At 43.7% G+C, this 22,639-nt stretch overlaps 1 protein-coding gene across 1 annotated transcript in view; it reads right to left on the minus strand.

The window, feature by feature from the left end:
* Positions 1-22,639, minus strand: part of LOC101943449 (complement receptor type 1-like) — a 431,031-nt gene that overhangs the window by 77,178 nt on the left and 331,214 nt on the right. Inside the window, exons 27-33 of the mRNA XM_065594544.1 lie at positions 11,573-11,767; positions 8,561-8,654; positions 7,485-7,570; positions 6,449-6,643; positions 3,421-3,514; positions 2,345-2,430; positions 1,309-1,503 (exon numbers count right to left, since the gene is read on the minus strand). Of these exons, the coding sequence (XP_065450616.1) occupies positions 1,309-1,503; positions 2,345-2,430; positions 3,421-3,514; positions 6,449-6,643; positions 7,485-7,570; positions 8,561-8,654; positions 11,573-11,767 (945 nt within the window). The remainder of the gene's footprint in view (positions 1-1,308; positions 1,504-2,344; positions 2,431-3,420; positions 3,515-6,448; positions 6,644-7,484; positions 7,571-8,560; positions 8,655-11,572; positions 11,768-22,639) is intronic.

A 22,639-nucleotide genomic window follows, 5' to 3' on the forward strand; every position in this document is an offset into this window, starting at 1 on the left:
GGTGACAGATTCTCCTTAGTCTGGATGATACATTGAGTCTACCACGCCTGGTAACGGTACAAACCTGTTACTAAATGGAGAGGATAAAACAATTATGATGCAGGAAAGGCAGCTGTTTTCAGTAACTATTTCCCTTTTGTAATTGGGGAGAAGCACGACAACATAGTCTCATCACAAGAGTATGAAGAAGTACTTTCATGTCTATTAGTAATTAAGGAGGAAGTTCAACTACATCTGCTAGGGATAAACATTGTTAAATCAAACTCTTGGGATGACTTGCACCCAAGCATCCTAAAAAGTTGGCCAAGGAGATCTCTAGCCCACTGATTAGCTTCTAATTAATCTTAGAGTACCAGGAAATTCTTCCATTCTTCTTGAGCGCCGATCTCGTGCCAGTATTCAAAAAGGGCAAGCAGAATGACCTAGGAAACTATACACTAGTTAACATGATCTCACTCACAGGCATAATAATTTAAAGGTATTGTGGGATTCATTAATTCCAAGGGCAAATCTGTTCTGATCTCTTGTGCAGTGTAGGCCAAATTTTTCGCAATTCATAAGGAATTAAGAACAGAAATATCATTAATACCAATCAATGAGGTTAAGCACATTTGTGTTTGCCGGACCAGGTTCTAAGTGTCTCATCCTTTTTTGAATCCTACCATGTTCTTTGCCTCCATTTTCTGGCAGTATGTTCCATAGGCTTGTTATGCATTTTGTAAATATTTGTTATTAGTTTTCTTGATACATGAATCCTGATTTTAGACAGCTAAAAACTGCACGTTCCTCAGTGAAGCTCAGTGGAAGAGCTTTTCTTTATAATGACCTTTATTTCCCCCTCCTAGGAACTTTATGGCTGTGAGATGAACTCACAGAGGCCTGAGCCATCACTGCCAAGGAGCCCTCCCAGAGAGTTCTGAAAAATATGGTTTTCAAACAATCCTACTTGTAAGGCTCTCTCTCTCTCCTTCCCCTTTAGCACCGAGTAGTAGGGTACTGGCATAAAAGCAAAACCTTAGTTAAAAATCAACTGTTTGTGACATGAGAATTAACTGCCACCTTGAAACGCTGAAGGGAGACAAAAAATACAGGATGGATTAGAGGCAAAAATGGTTTCCAGGAATGATTTATGAAGTGTCCGTTAATCTTTAGTTTTCCAACAGTAACAAGTTTTCATGACACGTATTTAGGGGGACTAAGCACTAACTGAATTTCCTCAGGTTTATGGGTTTACTTAGCAATCAAAATATAGTTTTTCCTGGGAGGAGATAGGAGAACAAGAAGGGGATATAAACAGACGCTACTAACCTTTGCATTCAGGGGCAGGCCCACTCCACTCTCCGTTGACATGATCTTTCGTTGTACAATGAATGGAGGCCTCTCCAATAAGAGAGAAGCCCTGGCCACATTTGTAAGTTACCACTGAGCCAAAGGAAAACTCTTGTTCACTCTGACCAGTACGGGATCCACGGGTGATATCAGGAGGTGGAAGACAAGGTATTGCTGAAGCAAAGAAGGTCAACATGAAAATTAAAGTTTACATTGAAGGTGAACTGAAGAGCGTTTCACTGAGAAAATGATCTCAGATCCCCCCAGAAAGCTATTTAGCCATTTGGAAGGGGACTTAACATTGCATTTTAACATTTGAAGCAAGATCCCTTTCAGGTTCTGAAGGTTTTTCTGCTTTTAGGCTTGACCCAACCCAGTACGTCCATTGCTCAAGGAGGATGCTTCATAAAACACCGGCTCTGGAAGATGACCTTAACAGAACGTGCCGCTTCCCAATATTAGCCTCAGGGAGCCAGAACCTCTTGCCCAGCATCTCTAGAGGTAGTGTTGTTCCACCAGCAGAAAACTAAGCTAGGACACTGCTTGTAGCAGCAGCTGATTCTAGCCTGGACATCAGCAGCATGATTGACCGACCAAGCCCAGAAAGCATCCCAGAGATTGAATTAAGGTAGAAGCAAATTAATTGTGATTCACTCCAAAAGAGCCTCAGACTTTAAGTGGGTAGTCAGGTTTGGGAAGGGTCAAAACTTCCTGAAGTCATTATCATGCCTTTTTACTTAGTGGACAGCAGGATTACACAGATATAATAGAGAAGGAGCAGCCATGAGGACTGTTGGATTGTGCATATTAATCTGTGCCAAGTGAACAAACTAAAATGTACTTTTAAAAAAACCTGATCCTGTAGGAGTCATCCAAACACCATGGAGAACCAGAGTACGATTTCATTCCTCCCCTCAACCCAACTGTCATTTGGATTAAACGCCAAAGTAAGAACAGAGACTCCTCTGAAGCACCAGCTATGCTGCATCATCTTAAAACCATTAGATTAGTTTACCTTCGCAAAGTGGAAGCTCTTTATCCCAATCAACTCCATTTCCCGCAACCACACATTGGGCAGAAGTCGTTCCATTTAATCTGTACCTAAAGAAAGAAAAAGGGTTCAAGTTTGTTACTCACGTAAGCAAAGAGCTAGTTAACCATCCAGAAAGATGGAACGTGGTTTCTTTCTGCCAGTAGGTGGAGACAAACCATTGAAAAAAGGGACACATCTAACACCATAGGACCAAGGAACACTGAGGCCAGGTCTACACTACTCAGCTATATTGGTACAACTACGTTGCTCGGGGTGTGAAAAATCCATATCCGAGTGACAGTTACACTGGCCTAACCCCGCCACGTAGACACCGCTTTGTCGAGAGGAGAACTCCTGCCAACATAGCTACTGAGTCTTGGAGAGATGGATTAACTATGCTGACAGGAGAGGCTCTCCCATCAGTATAGGAGCATCTTTATATACAACAGTACAGCTGCGCCGTTGTACATGAAGACCGAGCCCTGTGTAGTTAAAGGCAATTAAGAGCTACAAACCAGAAGGTAGAGCTCCCAAAAGCATTAGCAGGAGAGAGTCCTCGCTTCTGGGCTATGCTTCTCAGATGTTTGGGAATACTTGTTAATCCTCGGCAAAGGGGAACAAATTACCCCTCTTCTAAATTAGAGATTTTTGCACTCCTATCTCCAGTAGGTGACAGGAGGCCCTACCACCTCTGCTACAGAACTCTTCAAATACCTAGAAAACTAGTTAATTTACAGATCACATGACCCAACCCCTACTGGATGATCTCCTGAGGCCTCTAGGCTAGGATCTTCAAAAGCACCTGAGCGAGTTAGGTGCTCATCTCCCACTGAAAGCCACCCAGCTACGGTTGTCAATCTTCCTTCAACTCCTTTGAAAAAATTGCAGGTGTAATTCTTAACAAGGGCCCAGACCATGGCTACAGATTTATAGCACACCACTCACTTATGTTCTTGAAGTTAAGCAGGCTTTCTAGTCTCATTTTGCCAGACTTCACCAGCACTTTTACACCAGTCTAGGTTCTATTAATTAGTCAAAAGAAGCAACTTGCCACTCACCCTTCATTACAGGAGAAGTTTGCTGTTGCACCAAACCAGAGATCCGTGAAATGAACCGTGCCATTTTCTAGTTCTAGTTGTTTACATGGTCTTTCTAGAAGAGAAGAAGACTAATATTAGCGTTACCTCATATTACCTTAACGGGAGAAAGGGATATGTTAACTTGCACCCCCTAACATAGCAAATACCATGGCAGATCAAAGCCAATGACCTTGGAGTCCAGTATCTGTCCTGTACCACAGCGGTCAGCACCAACGGCTACAGAGGAAATCTTACAACCCACATTATGGATAATTTTGTAACATGCCCAGGGGAAGTGGGGAGACGTGGAAGTGGGGTGATGCTTCCTAATCCCACACAGACAGTGGTTGCCTTATATCCTGAATCAAGAGAATTAAGTTCCCCTTGCAGATTTAGTGTAAGTGCAAATATTCCTTTTGTACATGTTAAGGCCCAGATCCTGAAAACTCATATACATAAAAATATTCGTGTGGGTAGATCTATTGACCGCAACTGGCAGCAATTACTAATAAAAAGCAACATAATATATGGGAATAAGGATAGATGGCATAAATTATGAAAGGTAAAAATCGATATGGGGAGCTAAAGACATCAGTGAAAGAGTCACAATTGGCATGGTTACACACAAGAATGAGAAGGTTTTGAAGTTTTTTAGGAACAAAAGTAATCCTCCTGTAAGAGAACGTACCTGCGTCCACACCCTAGAGACTGCTGTACTAATTTTTGTACCGAGTATGCCTTGTGAGGTATCTGACCATTTATAGTTTACTGGTCAATACTGTCCTGATAAAATGCATGACAACACCGTTATAAGTTATAAGATTTCCCTGTATAATGTTAACTCATGTTGCAAACCACAGCACAAGTAGGCAAACAGCTCTGTCTCAAAGGAAGGCGTGCTCTGCTTAATTTGCATTCAAGCAGTAAAGCAGTCATGAAGCAGGAAGAAAAAAAAAACTCCAAAAAAAGCAAGGAACAGCAGCAGGGAAGATCTTTCCCTATAGACGTTTTGGCGCTAGGAATGTTTTCCAAGCGGCAGGGCTGACACTATAAAAAAGGAGGGACAAACACTCCCAGCCACTTCCTCCCTCTCACTCCATCCACTGCACTAGATGAGACAAAGGAAGCAGCCACTAAGGGGTCCTCACCTAAGAAGTTTGGTCAGTAAGACTGCTGAGAGTATGTGGTAAGAAAAAGCTTGATTTTGAATTTAACATCGTTCATTAACCTGGGCACCAGTTATGTTTTATCTGGACTTCTCTTGTACCCATTTCGCACTTATGCCTCATTACTTGCCTTCACTTAAAATCTCTTTGCAGTTAATAAACTGGATTGATCTAATCCAGTGTGTTTAAATTGAAGTGTCTGTGAAACTCTATTTGGGTAACAAGGTGTGTGCATATTATTTCTATTGAAGAAATGGAGACTTGATATGAATTTGTATTGTCCGGGAGAGGGCTGGGCAATACGAGACGTATGTTTCTGGAGGTGAAAAAAACAAAACGAATGCTAGGAGTTTGTTGGGGTCACCCTGCAGTATAACCAAGGCTGGTGAAAGCCAAGATGTGGCTGGCTGGGACGTAGCTGGGAGTGACTTGCACATTGGAGGTTATTTGTCAACAGTCCAGACTGGAGGCTAAAGCAGCAAAGCATTGTAACGGGCACCCCAGGTTAGAGGGCAGGGGTGACAGATTCTCCTTAGTCTGGATGATACATTGAGTCTACCACGCCTGGTAACGGTACAAACCTGTTACTAAATGGAGAGGATAAAACAATTATGATGCAGGAAAGGCAGCTGTTTTCAGTAACTATTTCCCTTTTGTAATTGGAGAGAAGCACGACAACATAGTCTCATCACAAGAGTATGAAGAAGTACTTTCATGTCTATTAGTAATTAAGGAGGAAGTTCAACTACATCTGCTAGGGATAAACATTGTTAAATCAAACTCTTGGGATGACTTGCACCCAAGCATCCTAAAAAGTTGGCCAAGGAGATCTCTAGCCCACTGATTAGCTTCTAATTAATCTTAGAGTACCAGGAAATTCTTCCATTCTTCTTGAGCGCCGATCTCGTGCCAGTATTCAAAAAGGGCAAGCAGAATGACCTAGGAAACTATACACTAGTTAACATGATCTCACTCACAGGCATAATAATTTAAAGGTATTGTGGGATTCATTAATTCCAAGGGCAAATCTGTTCTGATCTCTTGTGCAGTGTAGGCCAAATTTTTCGCAATTCATAAGGAATTAAGAACAGAAATATCATTAATACCAATCAATGAGGTTAAGCACATTTGTGTTTGCCGGACCAGGTTCTAAGTGTCTCATCCTTTTTTGAATCCTACCATGTTCTTTGCCTCCATTTTCTGGCAGTATGTTCCATAGGCTTGTTATGCATTTTGTAAATATTTGTTATTAGTTTTCTTGATACATGAATCCTGATTTTAGACAGCTAAAAACTGCACGTTCCTCAGTGAAGCTCAGTGGAAGAGCTTTTCTTTATAATGACCTTTATTTCCCCCTCCTAGGAACTTTATGGCTGTGAGATGAACTCACAGAGGCCTGAGCCATCACTGCCAAGGAGCCCTCCCAGAGAGTTCTGAAAAATATGGTTTCCAAACAATCCTACTTGTAAGGCTCTCTCTCTCTCTCTCTCTCTCTCTCTCCTTCCCCTTTAGCACCGAGTAGTAGGGTACTGGCATAAAAGCAAAACCTTAGTTAAAAATCAACTGTTTGTGACATGAGAATTAACTGCAACCTTGAAACGCTGAAGGGAGACAAAAAATACAGGATGGATTAGAGGCAAAAATGGTTTCCAGGAATGATTTATGAAGTGTCCGTTAATCTTTAGTTTTCCAACAGTAACAAGTTTTCATGACACGTATTTAGGGGGACTAAGCACTAACTGAATTTCCTCAGGTTTATGGGTTTACTTAGCAATCAAAATATAGTTTTTCCTGGGAGGAGATAGGAGAACAAGAAGGGGATATAAACAGACGCTACTAACCTTTGCATTCAGGGGCAGGCCCACTCCACTCTCCGTTGACATGATCTTTCGTTGTACAATGAATGGAGGCCTCTCCAATAAGAGAGAAGCCCTGGCCACATTTGTAAGTTACCACTGAGCCAAAGGAAAACTCTTGTTCACTCTGACCAGTACGGGATCCACGGGTGATATCAGGAGGTGGAAGACAAGGTATTGCTGAAGCAAAGAAGGTCAACATGAAAATTAAAGTTTACATTGAAGGTGAACTGAAGAGCGTTTCACTGAGAAAATGGTCTCAGATCCCCCCAGAAAGCTATTTAGCCATTTGGAAGGGGACTTAACATTGCATTTTAACATTTGAAGCAAGATCCCTTTCAGGTTCTGAAGGTGTTTCTGCTTTTAGGCTTGACCCAACCCAGTACGTCCATTGCTCAAGGAGGATGCTTCATAAAACACCGGCTCTGGAAGATGACCTTAACAGAACGTGCCGCTTCCCAATATTAGCCTCAGGGAGCCAGAACCTCTTGCCCAGCATCTCTAGAGGTAGTGTTGTTCCACCAGCAGAAAACTAAGCTAGGACACTGCTTGTAGCAGCAGCTGATTCTAGCCTGGACATCAGCAGCATGATTGACCGACCAAGCCCAGAAAGCATCCCAGAGATTGAATTAAGGTAGAAGCAAATTAATTGTGATTCACTCCAAAAGAGCCTCAGACTTTAAGTGGGTAGTCAGGTTTGGGAAGGGTCAAAACTTCCTGAAGTCATTATCATGCCTTTTTACTTAGTGGACAGCAGGATTACACAGATATAATAGAGAAGGAGCAGCCATGAGGACTGTTGGATTGTGCATATTAATCTGTGCCAAGTGAACAAACTAAAATGTACTTTTAAAAAAACCTGATTCTGTAGGAGTCATCCAAACACCATGGAGAACCAGAGTACGATTTCATTCCTCCCCTCAACCCAACTGTCATTTGGATTAAACGCCAAAGTAAGAACAGAGACTCCTCTGAAGCACCAGCTATGCTGCATCATCTTAAAACCATTAGATTAGTTTACCTTCGCAAAGTGGAAGCTCTTTATCCCAATCAACTCCATTTCCCGCAACCACACATTGGGCAGAAGTCGTTCCATTTAATCTGTACCTAAAGAAAGAAAAAGGGTTCAAGTTTGTTACTCACGTAAGCAAAGAGCTAGTTAACCATCCAGAAAGATGGAACGTGGTTTCTTTCTGCCAGTAGGTGGAGACAAACCATTGAAAAAAGGGACACATCTAACACCATAGGACCAAGGAACACTGAGGCCAGGTCTACACTACTCAGCTATATTGGTACAACTACGTTGCTCGGGGTGTGAAAAATCCATATCCGAGTGACAGTTACACTGGCCTAACCCCGCCACGTAGACACCGCTTTGTCGAGAGGAGAACTCCTGCCAACATAGCTACTGAGTCTTGGAGAGATGGATTAACTATGCTGACAGGAGAGGCTCTCCCATCAGTATAGGAGCATCTTTATATACAACAGTACAGCTGCGCCGTTGTACATGAAGACCGAGCCCTGTGTAGTTAAAGGCAATTAAGAGCTACAAACCAGAAGGTAGAGCTCCCAAAAGCATTAGCAGGAGAGAGTCCTCGCTTCTGGGCTATGCTTCTCAGATGTTTGGGAATACTTGTTAATCCTCGGCAAAGGGGAACAAATTACCCCTCTTCTAAATTAGAGATTTTTGCACTCCTATCTCCAGTAGGTGACAGGAGGCCCTACCACCTCTGCTACAGAACTCTTCAAATACCTAGAAAACTAGTTAATTTACAGATCACATGACCCAACCCCTACTGGATGATCTCCTGAGGCCTCTAGGCTAGGATCTTCAAAAGCACCTGAGCGAGTTAGGTGCTCATCTCCCACTGAAAGCCACCCAGCTACGGTTGTCAATCTTCCTTCAACTCCTTTGAAAAAATTGCAGGTGTAATTCTTAACAAGGGCCCAGACCATGGCTACAGATTTATAGCACACCACTCACTTATGTTCTTGAAGTTAAGCAGGCTTTCTAGTCTCATTTTGCCAGACTTCACCAGCACTTTTACACCAGTCTAGGTTCTATTAATTAGTCAAAAGAAGCAACTTGCCACTCACCCTTCATTACAGGAGAAGTTTGCTGTTGCACCAAACCGGAGATCCGTGAAATGAACCGTGCCATTTTCTAGTTCTAGTTGTTTACATGGTCTTTCTAGAAGAGAAGAAGACTAATATTAGCGTTACCTCATATTACCTTAACGGGAGAAAGGGATATGTTAACTTGCACCCCCTAACATAGCAAATACCATGGCAGATCAAAGCCAATGACCTTGGAGTCCAGTATCTGTCCTGTACCACAGCGGTCAGCACCAACGGCTACAGAGGAAATCTTACAACCCACATTATGGATAATTTTGTAACATGCCCAGGGGAAGTGGGGAGACGTGGAAGTGGGGTGATGCTTCCTAATCCCACACAGACAGTGGTTGCCTTATATCCTGAATCAAGAGAATTAAGTTCCCCTTGCAGATTTAGTGTAAGTGCAAATATTCCTTTTGTACATGTTAAGGCCCAGATCCTGAAAACTCATATACATAAAAATATTCGTGTGGGTAGATCTATTGACCGCAACTGGCAGCAATTACTAATAAAAAGCAACATAATATATGGGAATAAGGATAGATGGCATAAATTATGAAAGGTAAAAATCGATATGGGGAGCTAAAGACATCAGTGAAAGAGTCACAATTGGCATGGTTACACACAAGAATGAGAAGGTTTTGAAGTTTTTTAGGAACAAAAGTAATCCTCCTGTAAGAGAACGTACCCGCGTCCACACCCTAGAGACTGCTGTACTAATTTTTGTACCGAGTATGCCTTGTGAGGTATCTGACCATTTATAGTTTACTGGTCAATACTGTCCTGATAAAATGCATGACAACACCGTTATAAGTTATAAGATTTCCCTGTATAATGTTAACTCATGTTGCAAACCACAGCACAAGTAGGCAAACAGCTCTGTCTCAAAGGAAGGCGTGCTCTGCTTAATTTGCATTCAAGCAGTAAAGCAGTCATGAAGCAGGAAGAAAAAAAAAACTCCAAAAAAAGCAAGGAACAGCAGCAGGGAAGATCTTTCCCTATAGACGTTTTGGCGCTAGGAATGTTTTCCAAGGGGCAGGGCTGACACTATAAAAAAGGAGGGACAAACACTCCCAGCCACTTCCTCCCTCTCACTCCATCCACTGCACTAGATGAGACAAAGGAAGCAGCCACTAAGGGGTCCTCACCTAAGAAGTTTGGTCAGTAAGACTGCTGAGAGTATGTGGTAAGAAAAAGCTTGATTTTGAATTTAACATCGTTCATTAACCTGGGCACCAGTTATGTTTTATCTGGACTTCTCTTGTACCCATTTCGCACTTATGCCTCATTACTTGCCTTCACTTAAAATCTCTTTGCAGTTAATAAACTGGATTGATCTAATCCAGTGTGTTTAAATTGAAGTGTCTGTGAAACTCTATTTGGGTAACAAGGTGTGTGCATATTATTTCTATTGAAGAAATGGAGACTTGATATGAATTTGTATTGTCCGGGAGAGGGTTGGGCAATACGAGACGTATGTTTCTGGAGGGGAAAAAAACAAAACGAATGCTAGGAGTTTGTTGGGGTCACCCTGCAGTATAACCAAGGCTGGTGAAAGCCAAGATGTGGCTGGCTGGGACGTAGCTGGGAGTGACTTGCACATTGGAGGTTATTTGTCAACAGTCCAGACTGGAGGCTAAAGCAGCAAAGCATTGTAACGGGCACCCCAGGTTAGAGGGCAGGGGTGACAGATTCTCCTTAGTCTGGATGATACATTGAGTCTACCACGCCTGGTAACGGTACAAACCTGTTACTAAATGGAGAGGATAAAACAATTATGATGCAGGAAAGGCAGCTGTTTTCAGTAACTATTTCCCTTTTGTAATTGGAGAGAAGCACGACAACATAGTCTCATCACAAGAGTATGAAGAAGTACTTTCATGTCTATTAGTAATTAAGGAGGAAGTTCAACTACATCTGCTAGGGATAAACATTGTTAAATCAAACTCTTGGGATGACTTGCACCCAAGCATCCTAAAAAGTTGGCCAAGGAGATCTCTAGCCCACTGATTAGCTTCTAATTAATCTTAGAGTACCAGGAAATTCTTCCATTCTTCTTGAGCGCCGATCTCGTGCCAGTATTCAAAAAGGGCAAGCAGAATGACCTAGGAAACTATACACTAGTTAACATGATCTCACTCACAGGCATAATAATTTAAAGGTATTGTGGGATTCATTAATTCCAAGGGCAAATCTGTTCTGATCTCTTGTGCAGTGTAGGCCAAATTTTTCGCAATTCATAAGGAATTAAGAACAGAAATATCATTAATACCAATCAATGAGGTTAAGCACATTTGTGTTTGCCGGACCAGGTTCTAAGTGTCTCATCCTTTTTTGAATCCTACCATGTTCTTTGCCTCCATTTTCTGGCAGTATGTTCCATAGGCTTGTTATGCATTTTGTAAATATTTGTTATTAGTTTTCTTGATACATGAATCCTGATTTTAGACAGCTAAAAACTGCACGTTCCTCAGTGAAGCTCAGTGGAAGAGCTTTTCTTTATAATGACCTTTATTTCCCCCTCCTAGGAACTTTATGGCTGTGAGATGAACTCACAGAGGCCTGAGCCATCACTGCCAAGGAGCCCTCCCAGAGAGTTCTGAAAAATATGGTTTCCAAACAATCCTACTTGTAAGGCTCTCTCTCTCTCCTTCCCCTTTAGCACCGAGTAGTAGGGTACTGGCATAAAAGCAAAACCTTAGTTAAAAATCAACTGTTTGTGACATGAGAATTAACTGCCACCTTGAAACGCTGAAGGGAGACAAAAAATACAGGATGGATTAGAGGCAAAAATGGTTTCCAGGAATGATTTATGAAGTGTCCGTTAATCTTTAGTTTTCCAACAGTAACAAGTTTTCATGACACGTATTTAGGGGGACTAAGCACTAACTGAATTTCCTCAGGTTTATGGGTTTACTTAGCAATCAAAATATAGTTTTTCCTGGGAGGAGATAGGAGAACAAGAAGGGGATATAAACAGACGCTACTAACCTTTGCATTCAGGGGCAGGCCCACTCCACTCTCCGTTGACATGATCTTTCGTTGTACAATGAATGGAGGCCTCTCCAATAAGAGAGAAGCCCTGGCCACATTTGTAAGTTACCACTGAGCCAAAGGAAAACTCTTGTTCACTCTGACCAGTACGGGATCCACGGGTGATATCAGGAGGTGGAAGACAAGGTATTGCTGAAGCAAAGAAGGTCAACATGAAAATTAAAGTTTACATTGAAGGTGAACTGAAGAGCGTTTCACTGAGAAAATGGTCTCAGATCCCCCCAGAAAGCTATTTAGCCATTTGGAAGGGGACTTAACATTGCATTTTAACATTTGAAGCAAGATCCCTTTCAGGTTCTGAAGGTTTTTCTGCTTTTAGGCTTGACCCAACCCAGTACGTCCATTGCTCAAGGAGGATGCTTCATAAAACACCGGCTCTGGAAGATGACCTTAACAGAACGTGCCGCTTCCCAATATTAGCCTCAGGGAGCCAGAACCTCTTGCCCAGCATCTCTAGAGGTAGTGTTGTTCCACCAGCAGAAAACTAAGCTAGGACACTGCTTGTAGCAGCAGCTGATTCTAGCCTGGACATCAGCAGCATGATTGACCGACCAAGCCCAGAAAGCATCCCAGAGATTGAATTAAGGTAGAAGCAAATTAATTGTGATTCACTCCAAAAGAGCCTCAGACTTTAAGTGGGTAGTCAGGTTTGGGAAGGGTCAAAACTTCCTGAAGTCATTATCATGCCTTTTTACTTAGTGGACAGCAGGATTACACAGATATAATAGAGAAGGAGCAGCCATGAGGACTGTTGGATTGTGCATATTAATCTGTGCCAAGTGAACAAACTAAAATGTACTTTTAAAAAAACCTGATTCTGTACGAGTCATCCAAACACCATGGAGAACCAGAGTACGATTTCATTCCTCCCCTCAACCCAACTGTCATTTGGATTAAACGCCAAAGTAAGAACAGAGACTCCTCTGAAGCACCAGCTATGCTGCATCATCTTAAAACCATTAGATTAGTTTACCTTCGCAAAGTGGAAGCTCTTTATCCCAATCAACTCCATTTCCCGCAACCACACATTGGGCAGAAGTCGTTCCATTTAATCTGTACCTAAAGAAAGAAAAAGGGTTCAAGTTTGTTACTCACGTAAGCAAAGAGCTAGTTAACCATCCAGAAAGATGGAACGTGGTTTCTTTCTGCCAGTAGGTGGAGACAAACCATTGAAAAAAGGGACACATCTAACACCATAGGACCAAGGAACACTGAGGCCAGGTCTACACTACTCAGCTATATTGGTACAACTACGTTGCTCGGGGTGTGAAAAATCCATATCCGAGTGACAGTTACACTGGCCTAACCCCGCCACGTAGACACCGCTTTGTCGAGAGGAGAACTCCTGCCAACATAGCTACTGAGTCTTGGAGAGATGGATTAACTATGCTGACAGGAGAGGCTCTCCCATCAGTATAGGAGCATCTTTATATACAACAGTACAGCTGCGCCGTTGTACATGAAGACCGAGCCCTGTGTAGTTAAAGGCAATTAAGAGCTACAAACCAGAAGGTAGAGCTCCCAAAAGCATTAGCAGGAGAGAGTCCTCGCTTCTGGGCTATGCTTCTCAGATGTTTGGGAATACTTGTTAATCCTCGGCAAAGGGGAACAAATTACCCCTCTTCTAAATTAGAGATTTTTGCACTCCTATCTCCAGTAGGTGACAGGAGGCCCTACCACCTCTGCTACAGAACTCTTCAAATACCTAGAAAACTAGTTAATTTACAGATCACATGACCCAACCCCTACTGGATGATCTCCTGAGGCCTCTAGGCTAGGATCTTCAAAAGCACCTGAGCGAGTTAGGTGCTCATCTCCCACTGAAAGCCACCCAGCTACGGTTGTCAATCTTCCTTCAACTCCTTTGAAAAAATTGCAGGTGTAATTCTTAACAAGGGCCCAGACCATGGCTACAGATTTATAGCACACCACTCACTTATGTTCTTGAAGTTAAGCAGGCTTTCTAGTCTCATTTTGCCAGACTTCACCAGCACTTTTACACCAGTCTAGGTTCTATTAATTAGTCAAAAGAAGCAACTTGCCACTCACCCTTCATTACAGGAGAAGTTTGCTGTTGCACCAAACCGGAGATCCGTGAAATGAACCGTGCCATTTTCTAGTTCTAGTTGTTTACATGGTCTTTCTAGAAGAGAAGAAGACTAATATTAGCGTTACCTCATATTACCTTAACGGGAGAAAGGGATATGTTAACTTGCACCCCCTAACATAGCAAATACCATGGCAGATCAAAGCCAATGACCTTGGAGTCCAGTATCTGTCCTGTACCACAGCGGTCAGCACCAACGGCTACAGAGGAAATCTTACAACCCACATTATGGATAATTTTGTAACATGCCCAGGGAAAGTGGGGAGACGTGGAAGTGGGGTGATGCTTCCTAATCCCACACAGACAGTGGTTGCCTTATATCCTGAATCAAGAGAATTAAGTTCCCCTTGCAGATTTAGTGTAAGTGCAAATATTCCTTTTGTACATGTTAAGGCCCAGATCCTGAAAACTCATATACATAAAAATATTCGTGTGGGTAGATCTATTGACCGCAACTGGCAGCAATTACTAATAAAAAGCAACATAATATATGGGAATAAGGATAGATGGCATAAATTATGAAAGGTAAAAATCGATATGGGGAGCTAAAGACATCAGTGAAAGAGTCACAATTGGCATGGTTACACACAAGAATGAGAAGGTTTTGAAGTTTTTTAGGAACAAAAGTAATCCTCCTGTAAGAGAACGTACCCGCGTCCACACTCTAGAGACTGCTGTAATAATTTTTGTACCGAGTATGCCTTGTGAGGTATCTGACCATTTATAGTTTACTGGTCAATACTGTCCTGATAAAATGCATGACAACACCGTTATAAGTTATAAGATTTCCCTGTATAATGTTAACTCATGTTGCAAACCACAGCACAAGTAGGCAAACAGCTCTGTCTCAAAGGAAGGCGTGCTCTGCTTAATTTGCATTCAAGCAGTAAAGCAGTCATGAAGCAGGAAGAAAAAAAAAAACTCCAAAAAAAGCAAGGAACAGCAGCAGGGAAGATCTTTCCCTATAGACGTTTTGGCGCTAGGAATGTTTTCCAAGGGACAGGGCTGACACTATAAAAAAGGAGGGACAAACACTCCCAGCCACTTCCTCCCTCTCACTCCATCCACTGCACTAGATGAGATAAAGGAAGCAGCCACTAAGGGGTCCTCACCTAAGAAGTTTGGTCAGTAAGACTGCTGAGAGTATGTGGTAAGAAAAAGCTTGATTTTGAATTTAACATCGTTCATTAACCTGGGCACCAGTTATGTTTTATCTGGACTTCTCTTGTACCCATTTCGCACTTATGCCTCATTACTTGCCTTCACTTAAAATCTCTTTGCAGTTAATAAACTGGATTGATCTAATCCAGTGTGTTTAAATTGAAGTGTCTGTGAAACTCTATTTGGGTAACAAGGTGTGTGCATATTATTTCTATTGAAGAAATGGAGACTTGATATGAATTTGTATTGTCCGGGAGAGGGCTGGGCAATACGAGATGTATGTTTCTGGAGGTGAAAAAAACAAAACGAATGCTAGGAGTTTGTTGGGGTCACCCTGCAGTATAACCAAGGCTGGTGAAAGCCAAGATGTGGCTGGCTGGGACGTAGCTGGGAGTGACTTGCACATTGGAGGTTATTTGTCAACAGTCCAGACTGGAGGCTAAAGCAGCAAAGCATTGTAACGGGCACCCCAGGTTAGAGGGCAGGGGTGACAGATTCTCCTTAGTCTGGATGATACATTGAGTCTACCACGCCTGGTAACGGTACAAACCTGTTACTAAATGGAGAGGATAAAACAATTATGATGCAGGAAAGGCAGCTGTTTTCAGTAACTATTTCCCTTTTGTAATTGGAGAGAAGCACGACAACATAGTCTCATCACAAGAGTATGAAGAAGTACTTTCATGTCTATTAGTAATTAAGGAGGAAGTTCAACTACATCTGCTAGGGATAAACATTGTTAAATCAAACTCTTGGGATGACTTGCACCCAAGCATCCTAAAAAGTTGGCCAAGGAGATCTCTAGCCCACTGATTAGCTTCTAATTAATCTTAGAGTACCAGGAAATTCTTCCATTCTTCTTGAGCGCCGATCTCGTGCCAGTATTCAAAAAGGGCAAGCAGAATGACCTAGGAAACTATACACTAGTTAACATGATCTCACTCACAGGCATAATAATTTAAAGGTATTGTGGGATTCATTAATTCCAAGGGCAAATCTGTTCTGATCTCTTGTGCAGTGTAGGCCAAATTTTTCGCAATTCATAAGGAATTAAGAACAGAAATATCATTAATACCAATCAATGAGGTTAAGCACATTTGTGTTCTAAGTGTCTCATCCTTTTTTGAATCCTACCATGTTCTTTGCCTCCATTTTCTGGCAGTATGTTCCATAGGCTTGTTATGCATTTTGTAAATATTTGTTATTAGTTTTCTTGATACATGAATCCTGATTTTAGACAGCTAAAAACTGCACGTTCCTCAGTGAAGCTCAGTGGAAGAGCTTTTCTTTATAATGACCTTTATTTCCCCCTCCTAGGAACTTTATGGCTGTGAGATGAACTCACAGAGGCCTGAGCCATCACTGCCAAGGAGCCCTCCCAGAGAGTTCTGAAAAATATGGTTTTCAAACAATGCTACTTGTAAGGCTCTCTCTCTCTCCTTCCCCTTTAGCACCGAGTAGTAGGGTACTGGCATAAAAGCAAAACCTTAGTTAAAAATCAACTGTTTGTGACATGAGAATTAACTGCCACCTTGTAATGCTGAAGGGAGACAAAAAATACAGGATGGATTAGAGGCAAAAATGGTTTCCAGGAATGATTTATGAAGTGTCCGTTATTCTTTAGTTTTCCAACAGTAACAAGTTTTCATGACACGTATTTAGGGGGACTAAGCACTAACTGAATTTCCTCAGGTTTATGGGTTTACTTAGCAATCAAAATATAGTTTTTCCTGGAGGAGATAGTAGAACAAGAAGGGGATAAAAACAGACGCTACTAATCTTTGCATTCAGGGGCAGGCCCACTCCACTCTCAGTTGTCATGATCTTTCGTTGTACAATGAATGGAGGCCTCTCCAATAAGAGAGAAGCCCTGGTCACATTTGTAAGTTACCGCTGAGCCAAAGGAAAACTCTTGTTCACTCTGACCAGTACGGGATCCATGGGGGATATCACGAGGTGGAAGACAAGGTATTGCTGAAGCAAAGAAGGTCAACATGAAAATTAAAGTTTACATTGAAGATGAACTGAAGAGAGCTTCACGAAGAAAGTTGTCTCAGATCCCCCCAGAAAGCTATGTAGCCATTTGGAAGGGTACTTAACATTGCATTTTAACATTTGAAGCAAGACCCCTTTCAGATTCTGAAGGTTTTTCTGCCTTTAGGCTTGACCCAACCTACTACGTCCATTGCTCAAGAAGATGCTCCATAAAACACCAGCTCTGGAAGGGCGTGTCCAAAAGGACAAAAAAGTTAAAGCAAATAAATTGGGAAGAACTTTTAATACTGAATTTTACTCCGAAATAGCCTGAGATTTTGAGTGCGGTTGGGTTCGTTGGTTTTGAGGGGAAGGAAGGAGAATAGTTAACAGGGAGGAATTACACTAAATAAAAGAAGTTGGATGAAAGACTTCAAAAGCAGCAGAGATTATTTGGGGAGGAATGAGAAACTAATCAAACCCCATCATCCCCGCGTTCAGGGTTCACTTCTGATTAGGTCGTTAGTTGGGTTGGAATCTATACACCAGATAACAAGCTCAAGGGGAATGCTCTTTAGGGATAGAGGGCTGAGGGTTTTTTTGGTTTGTTTGAAGTGTGGTTTCCACAGAAGGCTCCAGCAACACAGTGGATCCTCCTACACTTTCATCATGTCTCCCCCTTCCCAAAAATATCTAGATGATCGACATAATCTACATCGAGTGAACATAAAGCACACATGAAAGCTCTGCAACAGTTACTCTGCAACAGATCTGATCATGAGTTCTTCTTAAAATGGTAAGAATAGCCTGACTTTGACAAGTTGGAAGGTTACTCCATTCAAGTTGATCTCCCTTCAGCATGCATTGGATGAAAGGCCGCCCACATAATCTGAACCTAAAGAAAAGAGAAAAAGTTTCTTACTTAACTTTCCAGTTGTTCCTGTAATAGTCCAGAACTTTGGAAAAGGGGTTCTTTCTGCCAGTAAGTGACCCTGTAGGGTCATTCCTGCTGTAAGTACCAACATGATTCCTAGGACCAAGGAATGCTGATTGGTTAAAGTCAATGTAGAACAAGCAAATAGGTGGGTATAAGATTGCAGAGACCATGTTAGCAGGTGAAATCCTTCCCCTTAAAGACTATCCTAGCCAGATGCTTGGGAATTTCCAGGCAATATCTTTGTTAAACCTTAGCAAAGGGAAACAAATAAGTCTCTTTTCTCCACATTTTTAATGCTTCTTATATCTTACATCTCCAGAAGGTGGAAGAAGTCCCGAGATAAGTTCCAGAATTTAAAAAACACTAAGGAAATTAGTAATTTTTCAGACTGTTAATCTTCTCAGAGTGTTCGCATGTGAAAGAGGTTTGGATTTGCAGAGTAGGAGGCTGCGTCACACCTCCCTCCTTCCAATCTGCAGAACAGTGCTCGGGATGTGGGCTGTTGGCATTCTACACCTTGGATTACTGGCCCAGAGAAATGGGGAGCAAAGTACTAAAAGGGGTGTCTCTGTCACTCGGGAAGTCAGTAGCTCAGCCTGCTTAGTGCCATCATTCCTCTGCCTATTTTAACTCTGCTCTTCTACCAAAGAGTTGGCAACAGTCCACACCCAAGACCCACTTAGCTGGACCTCTAGCTAATTCTTGCACAGGAAGTTCTGCATAGTGGCAATGCAGTCACTTAGCCTTCGCTACTTCCTTTAACACTACAGGCTAAAGGTCATGGCCTTATTTATTTGTCAAGGAGGTTTAGAGAAACAGATGAGAGGTGCACCTAGTAAAGCTGGTCTCTGCAGGTTCTTTCACCGGTCTGCTGAAAGGACAGGGGCCACCAAGGATAGACAAGAACATCATTTGTGGCCAGGTGGCTACCGCTTTTCTTCCAACTTAAAACGTTACACCCAAAGGCCACTTGTGCTGACAGCAACAACAGGGGGAGAAGACAGCTGCGCAAGGGCTGTCCCGCTGCTGCCACTCTTTCAAATCCTGAACATCTCAATGTCCAAACCTAATCAGCCCATTTAAACGCAAAGCTTTCGCTGGCGGACACAATTCCAAGGTGTGCAGCTTCTGTACACTTCTGCATAGGAAAATGTGAAGTATCACAACAACAGCTTGGTCATTCTTGGGGGTGCAACTCAGCTGCAGTATTGCCTAGAGGAAAAACCACTGGACTGGGACTCAGGAAACTTGGATTCTATTCTCATTTCTGCCTCGGGCCTGTGCGTGATCTTGGGAAGTCACTTCCCCTTCTGTAAAATGGGGTAAACAATACTGCCCTCCTTTGTAAAGGGATTTGATCTCTGATAACAGTTAGTTGTTATTACATCACCTGAGAAATAGGCTGACGGCTCAGCTACAGGAAAAGGCCTTCTCTCGGTCTCCCAATCTCTGTGGCGTTTGAAGACAGAGAATCATAGGACCGGAAGGAACCTCAAGAGGTTTTCTAGTCCAGTCCCTTGCTCTCAGGCAGGACTAAGTATTATCTAGACCAGGGGTCTCAAACACGCAGCCCGTGGGCCACATGTGGCCCGCGGAGCTCTTCCCTGTGGCCCGTGGAGATCCCCACACCTCCCCCCATTACTTCCTGTCGCTGCCAAACTCCCCTCACCCCCGCCCCCTTGAGTTATTTTCTGTGCCTGTTAAGCTCCCCGTGCGCTGCTCCCCAATGTTTGGGGCACCTGCCACCCCCACACGCTCCCCCGCCCGGAGTGTCTCCTGGCCCCCACTTGCTGCCTCCTCACTGCCCCGGAGCCTGGAGTCTGCAGCACACGTTGAATCCGCTCCGCTCTGCAGGCTGCGGGCAGGTCCTAGTATCCCTCTTCACTAGGGCCAGGGCAGGCTGCCCTTCCCCTGCCCTTCTGCCCTAGTCCTGAGCCTCTCTCTTCAGGGAGGTGCTGCCACCCTGGAGTCGCTCTAGGTAAGCGGCGCCAGGCCGGAGCCCGCACCCCGCACCCCAACCCCCTGTCCGGAGCCCCCTGCCACATCCCACACCCTCCCGCACCCCAACTCCCTGCCCTGAGCCCCCTGCCACATCCCACACCCTCCCGCACCCCAACTCCCTGCCCTGAGCCCCCTGCCACATCCCACACCCTCCCGCACCCCAACCCCTGCCCTGAGCCCCCTGCCACATCCCACACCCTCCCGCACCCCAACTCCCTGCCCTGAGCCCCCTGCCACATCCCACACCCTCCCGCATCCCAACTCCCTGTCCGGAGCCCCCTGCCACATCCCACACCCTCCCGCACCCCAACCCCCTGTCCTGAGCCCCCGCCACATCCTGCACCCCGACCCCCTGCCGCACCCCGCACCCCTCTTGCACCCCACACCCCAATTCCCTGCCCTGAGCCCCCTGCTGCACACCTCCTGCACCTCAACTCCCTGCCCTGAGCCCCCATCACACCCCGCACACCTCCTGCACTGCCTGGGGGCAGAGAGGGGGCAGAGTTGGGGTGAGGACCTCGGGGAAGGGGTTGGAATGTGAGCAGGGAAGAGGTGGAGCAGGGGCGGGGCCTCATGGAAGGCGTGGAGAGGGGGCAGGGCTGGGGGCAGCAAGGGGTGGGTGTCAGTGATGCAGCCCTCGGGCCAATGCACTAGTCCTCATGCGGCCCTCGTGGTCATTTGAGTTTGAGACCCCTGATCTAGACCATCCCTGACAGGTGTTTGTCTAACCTGCTCTTAAACATTTACAATGACAGAGATTCCACAACTTCCCTAGGCAATTTATTCCATAACCAGCCCCCTCCCAATCATCCTGATCCCAGCACAGGGAATCTAACCCTTGTTGCCTGCGCATACCACCTACATGGGTGATACAGTGAAAAACAAAATGATATATGAATTAAAACGAAGACATCCATGCTCATGCCATGTGCTTCCCTGTTCTATGACTCTGATGTCCTGAAAGTACCTGCACAATCCAATGAAACTAGAACCCAATCACGTATTATGGCAGTTTTTTCCAACAGCAGCTTGAACAAATTGAAGCGCACCCCATGATACCATAGCTGCACCTGCTTCCTCCCAACTTAATCTTTCAACTGGAGGACTGAGGCATCATGAGCCACACCTGGCCAAATTCAGCGTGAAGGTTATACTTTTTCAATAGGGCCCTGAGGCCAGGACAGCAGATCTGTAGCACTTGCTTAGATTAGGTTTTTCAATTAGATCGGAATTTCTATTATTAATTTTCCACTGTTCACCAGTAGTTCTACACCAAACTAAGCTCTGTGAATTCATCAGCACCGGCTGCCCAACACTCACCCTTCATCACAAATGATGTATAGTTTTGTACCATACAGGTAATTTGTTGTATCAACAGCTCTGCCATGCTCTGGTCCTTTTGGAACACCACACGATTTCTCTAGCACAGAACAAGATCAGTGTTAGCGTGTTATGTTGATGCAACAAACTCTAACAGACTTAGAAGAGACTATGGCCGGGGTGGCCAAACTGTAATTCGCGAGCCGCACGTGGCTCTTTTACTGTTAAAGTGCAGCTCACGGAGCCCCCCTACCAGACTTGGGTTGGGGGAGAAATCTTGGGACCTCAGTCTTGGACCAGGCTGGTGGGCTTCTGCCCAGCAGGGTGGCGGGTCTCAGGGCTTTAGCAGGAGCGGGGCTGAAGCCCTGAGCCCCAGCAGGTGACTGCTGCTCCGGCTCTTGATTGTTGTATGCAGCTCAAAGCGTCAGTACATTTGGCCACCCCTGGACTATGGCAATGGCAGACTAGCAGTGCAGTTAGTTCACTCTCCTCTCTGGGGGTTTTTTCCTACTTAACTGTGGATATTCTTATTGTCCATATTAAGTGTTTAATTCTATCACTTTGTCAACTTCAATGGCAGAGACTCCTCCTACCTGGTACAGGGAGTTATTTGTGATGCTTCCTCTGGTGCCAGGCACTTATTACCAGACAGCACACACCATCAGACACTCACCGTGTCCACATGCCAAACAGAAGAGACATGCTGCATTCAGGGACCACAGAGAAAGCTACAAATAGCACTAATTATTATATTGGGAAAACATCTCTGTCCTTGACGGGGACAAGGATTTTTGCACATAAAAATATATGGCCTGTTATATACATCCAGTATTTTCCTAATCAGGCATGCCAGACTACTTGAGTCTAAGACTGCACAAGAAATTCACATCAGTATTAAGACATATTCTGTTTGACAGAAATAGGTTATAACACCTACATACAAAGAGCTGCGGTTAAGGGTGATCACTCCGTTGGCTCCTTCCTCTCACCTTGTATTAATGTAGATTTTGCACGGAATACAACAGATACAGACTCAATACAGGGAGTTTTGCCAACACTTATAGTATTCTTCACAATGCAGGACATTCGTCAGTGAAGTTTTGTTATGTATTTTGGTATTTGAACCACTTTGTCATACACATAGTTATTAAATATTACATTTATTTTTTAATACGGTGATTCAATTTGGTTGAACTGTATGCTGAATGAGTGGTCTCTGAGGCTAGAAATTTTAAATGTGTGAATTTTAACAACGACAAAAATAATACCATTATTCTCCTTCACATATAGCTTCCAGGGATACTGTGCTCACCATTGTTAAATGAATATTTACCAGAGTATGATATTAACTTTACTGCGTTGTTTGTGATTTCCTACTGCTGCTGGGAAGCACAACGAACACAATGAAAAGCTTAGCTACTGCAAGCGCTGTCTAACGTTCAATGGTACTCACTTTGCTTTCTCTCTACATTTAAAGCTGAATTCAAATTTCAAATCAAAACCT

This window comes from Chrysemys picta, chromosome 4 (genome assembly GCF_011386835.1).
Source record: "Chrysemys picta bellii isolate R12L10 chromosome 4, ASM1138683v2, whole genome shotgun sequence".
NCBI lineage: Eukaryota > Metazoa > Chordata > Testudines > Emydidae > Chrysemys > Chrysemys picta.